This window comes from Ixodes scapularis, unplaced genomic scaffold (genome assembly GCF_016920785.2).
Source record: "Ixodes scapularis isolate PalLabHiFi unplaced genomic scaffold, ASM1692078v2 ptg000247l_1___fragment_3__unscaffolded, whole genome shotgun sequence".
NCBI classification, from domain to species: Eukaryota; Metazoa; Arthropoda; class Arachnida; order Ixodida; family Ixodidae; genus Ixodes; species Ixodes scapularis.
In genome coordinates, this window is record NW_024609948.1 from 1,662,546 (window position 1) to 1,675,952 (window position 13,407).

General features: G+C 44.5%; 1 protein-coding gene across 1 annotated transcript in view; it reads left to right on the forward strand.

Moving 5' to 3' along the window:
* Positions 1-3,806: 3,806 nt before the first annotated feature.
* Positions 3,807-13,407, forward strand: part of LOC120847120 (laminin subunit alpha) — a gene marked incomplete at its 5' end in the record, with an annotated part of 76,262 nt that continues 66,661 nt past the window's right edge. Inside the window, one exon of the mRNA XM_042287728.1 lies at positions 3,807-3,840. Coding sequence (XP_042143662.1) covers positions 3,807-3,840 — 34 coding nt within the window. The remainder of the gene's footprint in view (positions 3,841-13,407) is intronic.

A 13,407-nucleotide genomic window follows, 5' to 3' on the forward strand; every position in this document is an offset into this window, starting at 1 on the left:
GCTTCATTTTGTAATGAGCCGCCTTGTCTGTCGCCGCGAGTGCTGGTCCCACGTAGCCCAGTTTTTAATTTTATGACTAATCAACTAAACATGTTGGTTGAGGATGTCTGTGCGCTCGAAGGAACACTGTTGTGCTGATGCTACACAGCGCGCATGCAAGCATGGTGTTCTAGAATAACCCAGGTATGCGCGTGCATGCGTGCTTTGTCGCTTTGTACGGTATTAATACAACCCTATATCAGCATAATCCATGAAACAGCATTATTTGAACAAAGATTTGCCTCGTAGGGTAAAACGTAGGGCAATAAGAAATATTCGTAGGGTAACGTAGGGTTTTCTGGACGCTGGCGTGGGGTATTTTCAAAAAATAGGTTGGCAACACTGTGCCCCCAAGACAAGACGTCGAGCGCCATGTTGCTTCTGCCTTGAAGCGGTACGGCGGACGTAGCAGCCGAAGGTGAGTGTTTGATTTTTTTTTATCAAGTTTGTATAGAATGTAGCACGTCTCAGATTTTTATTACATGTCATTCAAGAACGTTAGATTTGCTTTGAGCAAGCCGGCTCAGGCGTTAAGCCCGATTCACACAACCGGCGTTTAGCCACCCCGTCGATTGGAAACGACTCGACTGCTCGCCGGTTCTTTTGCGCGAGCTTTCGCTCGGGCGCTGGGAACCCTATGAACTGTGGTGCTTAAAGCTAGCACAATTAGGCACGGCTAGCGTCCCGGTGGAAGCTGCAGAGAGCGGAAACCGAAGACACCGTCGCATAAGAGTGGCGAAGCCGCGATCCTGCGCTGATCGTTGTCCCGCCGCTCTCTCCGGCAATATCGACACTTCGCTGCTGGGTGTCTCGTATTTCGACGTTTTAGAGAAACTTGGCATTGGCAAGCGCGAGGAGTCTCTATATCGTTTTCTCCGTCGCCTGCGTGGAGGAAACACGGTGGCGATAGAAACATATGCTCATGCAGTCGGTCAACTTAGACAATCCCCCTGTTCCCTCAATCCTATCGCATTCTTTGACTGCGTTTGTGACAACAACGTTTCCCCAGTGTGAAAGCTTTCAGTCACAACGGGCTACAAACTGGGTTGTGCATTGCATGTAGCCCTGAGGGAATTCTTCGCCGGAGACACCAGCACATTAGTTTCATTGGTAAGGTGACCGGCCACTAACGTGTTTGGCAAATGAAGCGATCACGGGTAAGTAGAAATGCAAACAATGTTGAATGAATATTAAGGTGGTTGTAGCCAGAGCCTGCCAGTTGAAATCAACCTTTAACAATATAGTCTGCGGTAACTTCTTTTTGCACTTAGGATTGCAATTTTAAACACAAAGCCACTCCACATAGCTGTCGAAAATCGTGTAAACAACAGCAGTCATCGTCCCCGGTTCGGATGAGCGAAGCCTTAGCTTGATGAAAAGAATGGCGGTCTATAATTCTTGGTTGTTTCAATCACAACCTCGCACAGCTGAACAGACAAACAAATCAAGGAAATATATCCCGCGCTGGCTTGCAAATCACAGCACACAAGCAGGGTACGTAGCAGAGCAGAAAACACTGGCAATGAGCACACGGAGGCATGCAGCTTCCTTTCTTTTTCCCTCGGCGAATGATTGGTTTGCTGCAGCATTCCGTAAGCATGTCGACATTCAAAAGTTGAGCCTGATCTGTCTTGCAGTGCCTTGCGGAACGGCAAGTATCGCCCACCATTCCACAAGGCACTGCAGGACTCGCAAATGTGTGAACAGTGCTTTGCAATAAAGGCCATGATCGGGCAGCAGGTGCCCATCTAAAGACATTTAATATTGATTGGCATTGAACTAACCTTTGGGCTTCATCACGTAGCAAGCATGGGTGAGGTATAATTCAAGAACATTTAATGTTAATACGTTGTGGTGCTTTCCCATATGTTTCGGTGTCACGGAGTGGGGTTCAAATTAATAAAAATAATTCAATGATCCACTCTGAGAATAAACGAGAAATTACGGGAAAAGAACAAGAGAGCTAAGTTCGACCATTGACTAGCGCTAGGTCCACGCCTGGTGTACAATCAGTAGAGAAAGATGATGACACAGGGAGGATAAGCAAACAAAAGATTAGATTTAATAAAGTGAAAAACTAAGCTGTACACGGCAATAGAGCACTCAACACAAACCACACTCCAGCTCAAAGCTATGGAGCCCTGCGAGCCAGAAACTAATACTAAAAAGACTCGACGCTCATAAAACCGGAATGAGCCAACAAAACAGTGACGAAAACCCGACACTAACAACGAGAGCAAACCGAGATGGAGCTCGAACGTTACCGCTACACACATGGGATAATCCCCCAAAACAGTCGCGACAGAAAGTAGCACTGTGTAAAAATCTTCCCAGCATTCAACAATTCGTACTTCAGAGCCAGAGAATGCAGTAGACAAGTCCTAGAAAACCAGGCTTAGCTTTCTGGTAGGTGCCGAGTCCAGAGCAGTCCGTAGTCTGGAGTTGTCGGCCGAAGAACGGCGTCTCGAAGTCCAGCGGTCCAATTAGAGGCTTGATGAGGTCGACACCGCGCACCACACAGCCACACACGCTTCAGCACAACAAACTCAAACACTTGTCCGACAGGCAGGGCAGAAGCCAAAAATTACACGTTCCATGACTCATCTGCAGGGAGTAACCGCGTTGAGTAGCGACCCGGCCAGCTCTGGGGTTGGACTACCTTCTTTGTTCCCGAACCCCCTTTTATAGGCTCGTCTACCGACCAACCTCCCGTTTCCCCGCCTTTCGGGTCAGTCAACTTTCAAGAAAAACAAAGCTACACAGCAACGACCCAAATGGCAAAACCTATTACATTTTTCAGACAACCAAACATATGTGCCCATCCATTCCCCCGTACGAGTCCAAAAACATCAATTATCGCCGATATATAGAACACGACAGGCGGCAGACTGAGCAAAGCCGCCGCCTTCAAAAAGCGTGCTAGCCAGCGTAAACATCTTTGTATCCCGGCGGCGCCCCTGCATGTCAAATCGGCACCATACGCGAGCCAGCATACGCACCCCTCCATCCGCGAGGTCAAAGCCACAAACTGTGACCTGGGATGATCTACGTCGCCCGTTAACAAAAACCCATTCCGCAAACGAGCAAATTCGTTGGGGACTTAGAAAGGAACTACGACGGGACGAACTGAGATTAAAAGTGGCACCACACTCCCCCTTTTTGACCGTACCAAAACTTAAAGTGGTCCAAAAAAAAGATCATAAAAGTATTTAAAAAAATGAAGAGAAGCCTGAATTTGTGACACCCGGTTTCTCCATCCTGTGTTTTTTTTTGTGCTTTTTCTATTACGAAGCGAGACATTATTCCAGCCGTAGGCACCAGATGTAATTCCCGTCTGCAATCATAAGATTATAGGATCCTAACTGCCGGCAGCTAAGTGTCAATTACATCCGGCTTGTGCATACAGTGCAACATCTTTTGCTATTCAGCCGATCATCACTTTACAGCCTGGGTATCTGTTCTTGTAAACGACAGTAGTGCTACATGTTAAACGGCTCTAAAGCGATAGAGCAAACTTCGCATCTCATTATCTTTTAGCTGAATAAACTGTTTGTTTGGTTATGCTTGTTATCCAATTTTTGTTTTAAATTTAATTTTCTCATATAAACACCTTACATTTTAGAAAAAAATCTTTTTATAGTACGGAGGTGTCCATATTAAGAAGACATGACTGTATCATCTTTGAAACTAGTTTGCCACAGCCAGTGTTATAATATGTATTGATTTTTTATGCAGTGCCTGCCTTTCCTTGCCCCTTGTGAGGACGACTGAGAAAGCGACTTTGCGCCACAACGACGGATGGCAAGTGTCCCAAGTGTTGTCACCTATAGTGGTCATGTGCTATGTGTTCGCAGCATTGTAAGCCGACCGTGGAGCACTTTCAAAAGGGAACTTTCGCCATGTGCACAGTATGGCCGTGTACAATACGGGGCACGTACAGTCAGAAGAATTATGAGAGGGAACATGCGGGCGCGTGTCACTTGGTACAGGCAGAGCAGCCTAGCAAGTGTCATGCTTGTGCACTGAGGGGCCCTGGTTTGAAGAGCCGAGGCAGAAGTTTCAGCGGCGGTGTCACCGCCCTGGCGGCTTGTCGCCGAAGCAGAAACGGGGTTAGCTAGCTTTGCTCGTGGCTGGCTTTGTGTAGTGTGTGTAAACCGGGAACGTAGGCTTATGAACTTCGGCAACAAGAATACTACACGGCTTTGGTGTTTTGGTACGAGCAACAAACGTGACACTATCTGCTACGACTAGCTACGACCACCCACCGCAGCGGTGAAGGCATCGAAGAAGCAGAACCTGTGTATTACGCCGTTGCCGTAACCCAACAGTGCTCATTTGTCATGGAGGGCTTCCCGCCCAGAGACTTTGCTCGTCACTGAGTGTTATTTCCCGTGTTTCTCTTTGTGTGCTCAGTGGCTGGACGGGCCTCATACAGCAGTTCTTCAGGCTCAAAGGTGACTAAAAGTTGAGGGTGGATGGACTTGCAGCAATCCCCTCGGTTGGTGCGTGTGACAGAACCTTTGTACGGCATCATCGGGAGGATGCTGTTGTGAGTTAGCAAGTTGTCCAATTGTATGTTCATTATGCTAATATTTGAAAAAGCTTGTTTAAAAGGATGCTGGACCAAAATTTGGATTTCATAAAATAAGGTCGCGGAAGCTTTGAATGGGAGCTCTACAAACTCCGAAACATCACTCATACATTAATATCGCAAACGGATGGCCGTATTCTTGGAAAGGAAAGGGCACAATCAAACAAGAAATGTGACATCATACTTCTGGTACACTTTAGAATGAGGGGAAGCGGCCTCGCTTCTTTCATTCCCGCTTCGGTTCACCTGCTTAAAGGCCGGCCCGCAAGCAGAGAGAAGGAACCCGACCCTCACTTTCCTTCTCGCCACTGTGAAAGGACGAAATAGCCTCTCGTTTCCTCCTCGCCGTTTTCCGTTTTTTTTTTTCTTTTTTTGCTAACTGCTTGTTTGTTTTTTTTTGTTTTTTTACAAGTTTGGGGTGGAGGAAATGAAAGCTTCGAGGATTTGAAAAGATTATCCAGAAGCCAGCCGGCACACCTGCGACAAGGAGCTGAACCAACCGAGTAACTGTTTTGAGCGAGCTTGGCACTTGCTCTTCCCAACGAGTTGCATTGGCTCTTTTTTAGCATTGGTTTGGAAGACGATTCTTTGCTGTTGTGAGAGCACAAATACCTCGTTCTGCTCAAAGAAGTAGTCATTAAAGTATCAATTTTAATATAAATATCTGATCTGGCATATTTCGTTGTCGGATTCATGGTGACAACGGGAAGTATGAGCGGCGTTTTCTGTATATCAGGGATGGCACTCCATAGACCAGTGGTTCTGAATCATTATGGTTCGTAAACCGCCAGAGGTGACGGAGGACCCCATCCGTAGTGGGTCTAGCAGTTTTCGGCGTGGAGCGTTTTGCTGTAGGGCATTTCGGTGCGGACGTTTCGGTGCACGGACGTTTCGGTGCACGGACGTTTCAGTGTACGGACTTTTTGCTGCAAAGACTTTTTGGTGTGGGACTTTTCGGTGCGCGGATATTTCGGTGCACGGACATTTTGATACATGGACATTCGACGCTATGGTTTGCTCTCCGGTATCTCTTTTCCAACGTACGCAGACACGCTTCACATTGTGTTTGCGCGTTGAGTTGATAGAGATAGTCTCCTCTATAAGGTTTTTGCTTTATTATTGGTCATACGTGTAGGAAAGGACCCAAACAGCAAGACGTTTGAGGCTGTTTGTGTATTCAGAACAATTTTGAATATCTTCAAATGCGCCGCCTCCGCGTAATCGCACAGCTTCGATTGTTAATAATAAATTGTGATAACCTCGCACGACAAAAAAAACAATGTAATTATCACTTGTAACTCATTAGGGAATAAAGGAGGCGTGTGCGGGTACAAGATAAGTGTAATAAAATCAAATATCGATTTGAATCAAGTAAAACAAGTGGAATTTGGTGAATGCTAAATCTATTTTATTTGGTATCAAATGTTTGCTCATTCTCGTACGAAAAAAACAAAACAAAAAAAAAAACAGTGACCATGCACAGAGCATACACAGCGTATGATCTGTGGTCAATGTCTCCTTCCATGCCGTAATGATGTCGCCGGACGTAAAGAACTGCCTTATGTCGCCGGACGTAAAGAACTGCCTTACAATCCTGCTTATTCAGGGCGATCTTTTTTTTTTAACGACTAGACATTTTTCTACAAAAGACGTTCGAGTTACGCAATTTCGGTTTGTGCCTTATCTGTAGTCATCAAAAACACCAAATCATTCATTTTTAAAGAGATGTAGTGCACGTGAAATGGTTCACGGCGTCCTAAAGAGCCTAATTTGGACGCGAATCGTGTTACCGCAATCTTTTCGGCCGCCGCACTCCTCGCCCCTTCTACAGTGGCGTTGTCTCAGCGATGCGCATGATTTGCCGTTTTGGCTTCATGGCGTTAGGCTGTGCCACGCGGAGATGGAGCCCACATAAAATCAGAACTATATTTTCGCGCCCAAATTAGGACGACGCCCTATCAAGACGCCGTATAACAGTGTACGCGCTTTACATCTTTTTAAGGATGGACGGTTTGGTGGCTCGCGATTACGGCCAACAACTTTCTAAATACACGATGTCGTTTTTTTTTTCTAACTAAAAGGTTAATTAGCGAATTTTAGGCAATCGATCGGTTTTAGTTGCGTTCTTTATTGAACCTAATCCTCGCCTGGCCGTATAGCTCACCTACACAAATCGCAATGGCGCTAATTTTCACTGGACAATTTGGTGGCTTTCGATAATGCCCAACAACTTTATGAATCAACTATCCCGTTTTCTTTTATATTCAAAAAGTTAATTAACAAATGTTAGGTAACCAGTCGGTTTTTGTTGCGTTCTTTCTTGAACCCAATCTTCACCTGGCCGTGTAGCTCACATCCACAAAACGTTAATTTGCATGTTTTTTTCTAATATCTTGTAGGTGAAAAAAAAAGAAAGAAAATCAACGCTGTATATAAAACAGAGGGCAGTTCTTTTCTGATATAAATAAAGCGTGAAGCACGTGCCTTGCATGCATCTCTCTTTTTTTTCCCGGCCTCTAAAAACAAATTTCTGGACATTCGAAATTGAGTTTATGATGGGGCGGGCGCTTTATCACAAGGTATTTTGTCATGTTTCATAAGCTTTGTTACAGGTCAGAAGGAAGCCACGGCAGTCGTATCACGTTGCAAACAGCTAATTGGGGTGTTTCTCAAGGAGCTCTAGGACTTTCCAATTAGCATTTCGGTTCTTAATACATTTAAAAAAGTTTGGTACTTAGTCCTAAACATTTAATTTATGAGGCATAATTAAAAATACTGCAACTCTCGCAAGACGTCTGCCCAAAACATAAAGTTCGTTTCATTGGCGTAAAGTGGCTGCGCTCTAATTTCGCGTTACAGAGATTTGCAAGCGTCTTTCATTTTTATGCTTGGTTTTTAAAGATTCGTGAAAAGCATTCTCGAACTTATCTGTCAAGCCGCGTACGCGGACAGCGCGGCCTCCTCGGCAAGTTGTTCGAAGACGACAATGAATAAAAGGTACGATCAAAGTCTTAATTCCTGAAGAAAGCGCAAGTTTAAAATAATTCTAGGAGCGTCAGTTGATTTTATTTCTACTATATTCAAATTTCAACACTCGTCGCAGGCAGCATGAAAAAAAGCACTGCACTCTTGGCGCAAACCAGTGCCCAGCCAACGGTCCTACACTCAAACACGCATCACAACCCGACCTGTTTGAAAAATAAATAATTTCCAGTACCTTGGTACAAAAGGCGACTTTTCTACTGAGCGTGATATTTTGTGGACCCAAAAGTCCTGTAGCCGAGATTTGGTAGTTCATAGCTTCAGGGAGACGAAGAATGACGGATGCATTATTTCCCGCGGAAGTACTGTTTTGACGTTGAATTCCACATAAAATTGTATTTGCACCCATTGGGTGGCACGATACCGATCATGCTTGATTACTTTTCTTTTAGAGACAACATAACAGGCATAATCTACAGATATTGCAGAATTTATTTTAATTCGCGTACAGCGCGAAAGACAAGTATGGACTAAAGACTACAATAGAGCTCTGCATTTTGTACTGCATTTATTTCTGTACTTGTGGACAGTTAGTCCGCATGACTATATTCAAAAATTGCAAAATCGTTTAAACCTACCCCTTTTTATAGTTTATTTTTTTAGATGAATTGTAGCGAATCCCGTCTGGGGTTCGGGTAAAGATCTCGCACGTGTTCAAGGACGCATTTCGGCATGATTTCCCGCTTGGTGACAACGTTGAGCTGGCCGCTGTTCCGCTTCTTTTCTAACTAGGACGGGCAACGCCAGACGCCTAAATTAGCCAAGCAGCCCCAAAACTTGCGGTAGTACACTTTCCGAACACCTGGTTTTTTTTTGGAGATGGTCGCTGGCCTTCGCCCACCCTGACAGAGCCCCGAACAATTATGATGCAAGGGCTGCAGAGGCTATCTGCGCATTCCATTTCTTAATCAGCGAACAAATCGGAACAGAAGAGAATGAAAACTTCGTAATACCTCCTGTCTTTTAATAAATGGCATAATATGCTACTATTGCTAGTTGCACTATTTTACGTGAAGAAAATTGTGATATTGCGGTTCAATCTCCGTGTTTCCCGTTCTCTTTGCTGATACGCAAGATATTGGTCGGCTGTCGGGTTTTCAGTTACATTTGTTGACAGAAACTAAATGCACCTTTGGCCACGAAGAAATTTTTTTCAAAGGTAGGAAATATACCATAAACCGTTTCACTTTTTATGGAAGTTTGTTTTTACTCTTCTTAGTAGCTTCAACGAGGCGGCCGTCACTCTAGAAAACACCAGTAGTGCGAACCTATATATTATGCCCCAGAAATGGTCAGACTGTGTCCCTCTGACTGCAATATCTTTGATTTGTAGTTACTCATGATTATTACTTTGTAAAAAAACAGAAAAACAAAAACACAATAGTGATACAATCACTCTTCAGTGTGCCGTTGTTAGAACGACCAATATTCAACTCTCTGGGTAGAGCTCAAAGTTCAGATAAAAATACCCATCTTTTTTTCCTTCTGCTGTGATGTTCAAGTTCCGTTCACTCGAGAAAAAATATACCACCGTATACGGTGTTGTAGCGTATGTGGCCGCACGCGGAAGTATCTGAATGTAAAAGAACTTGTTGTTGGGCTAGTTGGTGTGACTATCTGAGTGTGTTTTAGAGCTGCAGACAAAGAGTAGAAAAAAAAAAAAGAGAAAAAAAAAAAGGAGAAAAGCGAGCCAGCCCGAACCCTTCCGAGCTCATGTCCAGGCTGCCTAACTAATCCCTGATGTTTGGGATTGAAGCAGAGAACCTTGAAGGGATACAGAGATTTTGTCGGGGGGCCGGTAAGCCCATTAGCACTCGTGCGAGAAGGCCAAAAAAAAAAAAAAAAGCGAGGAGGAAAATGGAGGAGGAAAGGGGAGGAGGAAAAAAAGAAAAGAGGGGGAATTTCTGCCACGCTGAAGAAAATTTTGAGCGCCCGCCTTTAAGGGGATGAAGCCTAGAGGAGAGGGAATGAGAATTGCGACATCACATGTCTCGTCGGCCTTGTTGAATCCCACATGTTTCCAAAAATACGGCCATCCGTTAGAAATAATGCTGTATGTGATGTTTTGGGGGTTTTGCAGCGTCCCGCGTACCGCCCCAGTGTTGTTTTGCAAGCTTCGAATTTCGGTTAAGCATACCTTTTAATATGAATAATTGTGTCATCAGAATGTTAGAACATGTCAGTTCTAGACAGCTACTCTCAAACATTTTCGAGTGGTCTCGCCTGCCAGATTCAAAGGGGGGGGGGGGGGCAACATGTACATGTTTTTATGTCTACAGCACAAATAGGTCCTATCATGCACTCTAAATAGCTGTCAATCGACAGACTGGGTAAAAGAGTGAGCACAAACAAGTCCAACTACCAACAATGCTGTCCATGGCGAATCTTGAACACCATGTCTTACGTTATGTGACCTCAGCGGTCTTTCTATAGTTCTTTTCATTGTTGCCGGTAGAGCAGCTACCGATAAGGGGGGGTTGCGAGGACATCAACTTTGAAATGCAGTTTCTTCACATAATGTTTGCACTTTGGGAAGTTTCTACACATATACCTTGAAGTCGCTATTGTATGGATGAAACAACTTTGTAAGAGTGTCTATGAAAACTTGGGCAGGGTTCTCTTTAACGTGCCTGACTTACAACAAGGCTGTCCAACTTGAGAAATTTCACTGGTGGGAAGCTTATTTTCATATAAGAATGGTGTACTTCTTCACAGCGCTGTATGTATCCAACAGAAACTCCAGATGTGTTCAATAAAAGTAGCATTTGCTAATATTGTGTTTTCTGTGTATCTGATGCTCTAGGTTGCATTTGTTTTGAACGCTTGCTACGTTTAGGCTATAAAAAATAGTCTAAATTTTATGCCGATAGCTTATTGAAAAAGAAGTGTTCGGTCTGAATAAAAGATTCCAGAAATTACACTAAAATAAATTGCTACTTGGGGTAGCAAAAATGGTGTTTTACAGTCGACTCTCATTATTTCAAACTCCAGGGCCCGTTTGCTCGAAGCGCTAACCGCGGCTGAAGTTAGCCGCAGTACCTAGGAGAGGGATTTTCAAATCACGTGACTGGCTCGGTAGGGATGCGGGGAAGCGTGGCGGTGCCCCGGTGAGTGACCGCCGCACGCTTTGGAACTAATATGTCGTTGTAGCTGCAATACCAGGCGCGTTAGTCAGCAACGAATGGTGCAGGAGGCTTTCGCTTTGCCTTACCTCACTTCATCACAAAGCATGAGCAAGGCTCTTGCCGCATTTTTTAGATAGTCTTTCGACTCTGGCCATTCCTAAGCCTAAATGAATGTGGTAATTGTCGGCTTAGCAACATCTTTGGAAAGCGGATTGTCTTGACTCTATCGGTCGGGTATTGATTGCTCACAAAAGCAAACAGCATCCCTATAGACCTTTTTCTAAATTACCCAAGCATCGAGAAGAACGCTGGAAGTATAATTCTGCGGTCCGCGCGCACTGGCCTTCCTCTTATAAAAGATTCGAAGTAAATAATCATAATAAATATTTGACCAACGCACGTGCAAGACAAAATTTGTTTTAGACTTTTTGCTTTAGAACAGTTACTACTTCAGACGCCAGCACGTGCAACGCGTGTAACTACACTTGTAGCATGCACCTCGGTGCTTGGGAAATTTAGAGAAAGGTCTAATATGGTCTATTGGGACGCTGTCTGCTTTGTGTGCTATTAATACCCGGCCGATTGAGTCAAGGCAATCCACTTTCCAAAGACATTGCCATGCTAACATTTATCGCGTTCATTTAGGCTTAAGAATGGCCAGAATCGAAAGACTATCTAAAAAATGCGGCGAGGTCATATGCTCATGCTTTGCGATTTAAATGAGGTAAGGCAAAGCGAAAGCCTCTGGCACCATTCATTGCTGACTAACGCGCCCAATATTGCAGCTACAACGACATATTAGTTTCAAAGCGAGCGGCGCTCACTCACCGGGGCACCGCCATGTTTCCCTGCATTCCTGCCGAGCCAGTCACGTGATTTCAAAATCCCTCTCCTAGGTACTGCGGTTAACTTTAGCCGCGGTTAGCGCTTGAGCAAACGGGCCCTGGAAGCCACACACTTTAGTTTGAAATATCAGAAGATTGAATTATCAAAATTCATCTAAATATTGTCACGAATAAAAACATACTTCTTTATTAAACTTAAAATCAGTGTGTAATGCGCCGAACTTGTGCTGAGAAACATAAATTAACAAAGACTTTTGATGGTGTCGAAAGGACAACTGCCTCAAGCAGCCAAGCGAAGGTACTTTTGTAAGCGCGTGGGTATCTAGAAGTTTCTGAGCTCGAACAAAAAAAATTTAGAGTCGTCTCATCATTCCAGTTACGCAAACAAAAGAAAGAAGGACATGCGCTGGCGGGGTAAGCGGCATGTGAGTCGATCACGCTGCTGACTCGGCTATTTGCACGTGGCATTACTCCCCTCTTGTGAAAGACTCGTCGTCTTTATGCAACACAAAATTGAATTAACAGCTTAAACAAGACTAGGTCAAAATACAGAGTCTCGTAAATAGCAGATTTTCACAGTCCTACCGAGCATACCTAGTTCAGTTGAGTCGGAAGACGTGAATCGCCTACGGGTCGCAGAGGGCAGCGTGACAATGTTGATGTGCCATTGGCCAACGACTTACAACTTAGGTCTCATGTAGCGAATAACCTTGAGGTCGAAGCACCACTTTAACAGTTCCTTGCTGCAACGATGAATTGGTGTTTAGATTCACAGTGGGTAGCCAGGCTGAAACTGGGCGTCGTGGTGACAAAGATTGTAGCAGTCATCGTCAGGAAGTTGTGGCTTGCATCAAAATGCGACCAAGCTGGCAAACTTCCTCCGTTCGTTGAGCATTCAGATCGCACTTTCTTGTTTTCAGGAAATGCGAAATGAGTAAGGTGGATAAGGTGATAACATGACAGTTGACCAAGAAAGGAGAAAAGACTTGAGACTTTCTCGGACACAGCTGCTTGCCATCTTTATGTGACTAAACCCGAGACGCAGGAGGAGGAAGACACGTAAAGAGGACACACACGGACTGTCCTCGTGCATGTCCTTTTTGTGGGTCTTCCTCCTCTTGTATCTATGTATAGCCATGTTAACTAGTCACTCATTCCTCTATCAGTTTTTGCTATCTTTGCATCTTCTATGCTGCATGCATCCTAGCCCATGCTTTATTTCTTGGCTATACCAGAATGAATGGCACCAGCGGGAGAATGGTGGCCGAGTGAGTGTGTTAACGTGCCGCACCTTGGTGTGCGTGGAGGAATCTTAGGTTCACTCCCCAGCCCTGCCTGTTCGATTGCACCGAGCATCGTACCGTTATGCATTCGTGTACGGTAATCCCTCGTTAGCTCGAACTCGGCTATCTCGAAATATTGGTTAAGTTGGAAGATTTCCTAGCCATAAAATGAACTCACATAGGCACAATTCATTTACTCATTGCTTATCTCAAAAAGGTTTCAGACCCACCTTGGATATCTCGAAATCCTGACAACAAATATTACAAAAAAAAAAAAAAAAGAAAAACAGGCAGAGCACAGCAAATAATGACCTGGTGGCCTAAACATTGGTTCTTGAAGGAAACCCACAAACACACAAAAAAGAAAAAAATTGTGCATCATCGCACGTGTGCAACAACGCACAAAGAAAAAGAAAAAAAGTCCGTGTCATGAGTGCGGCAACGTGCGCAGGTGCAGCAAAGGCACTTCGTGGAGCAACATG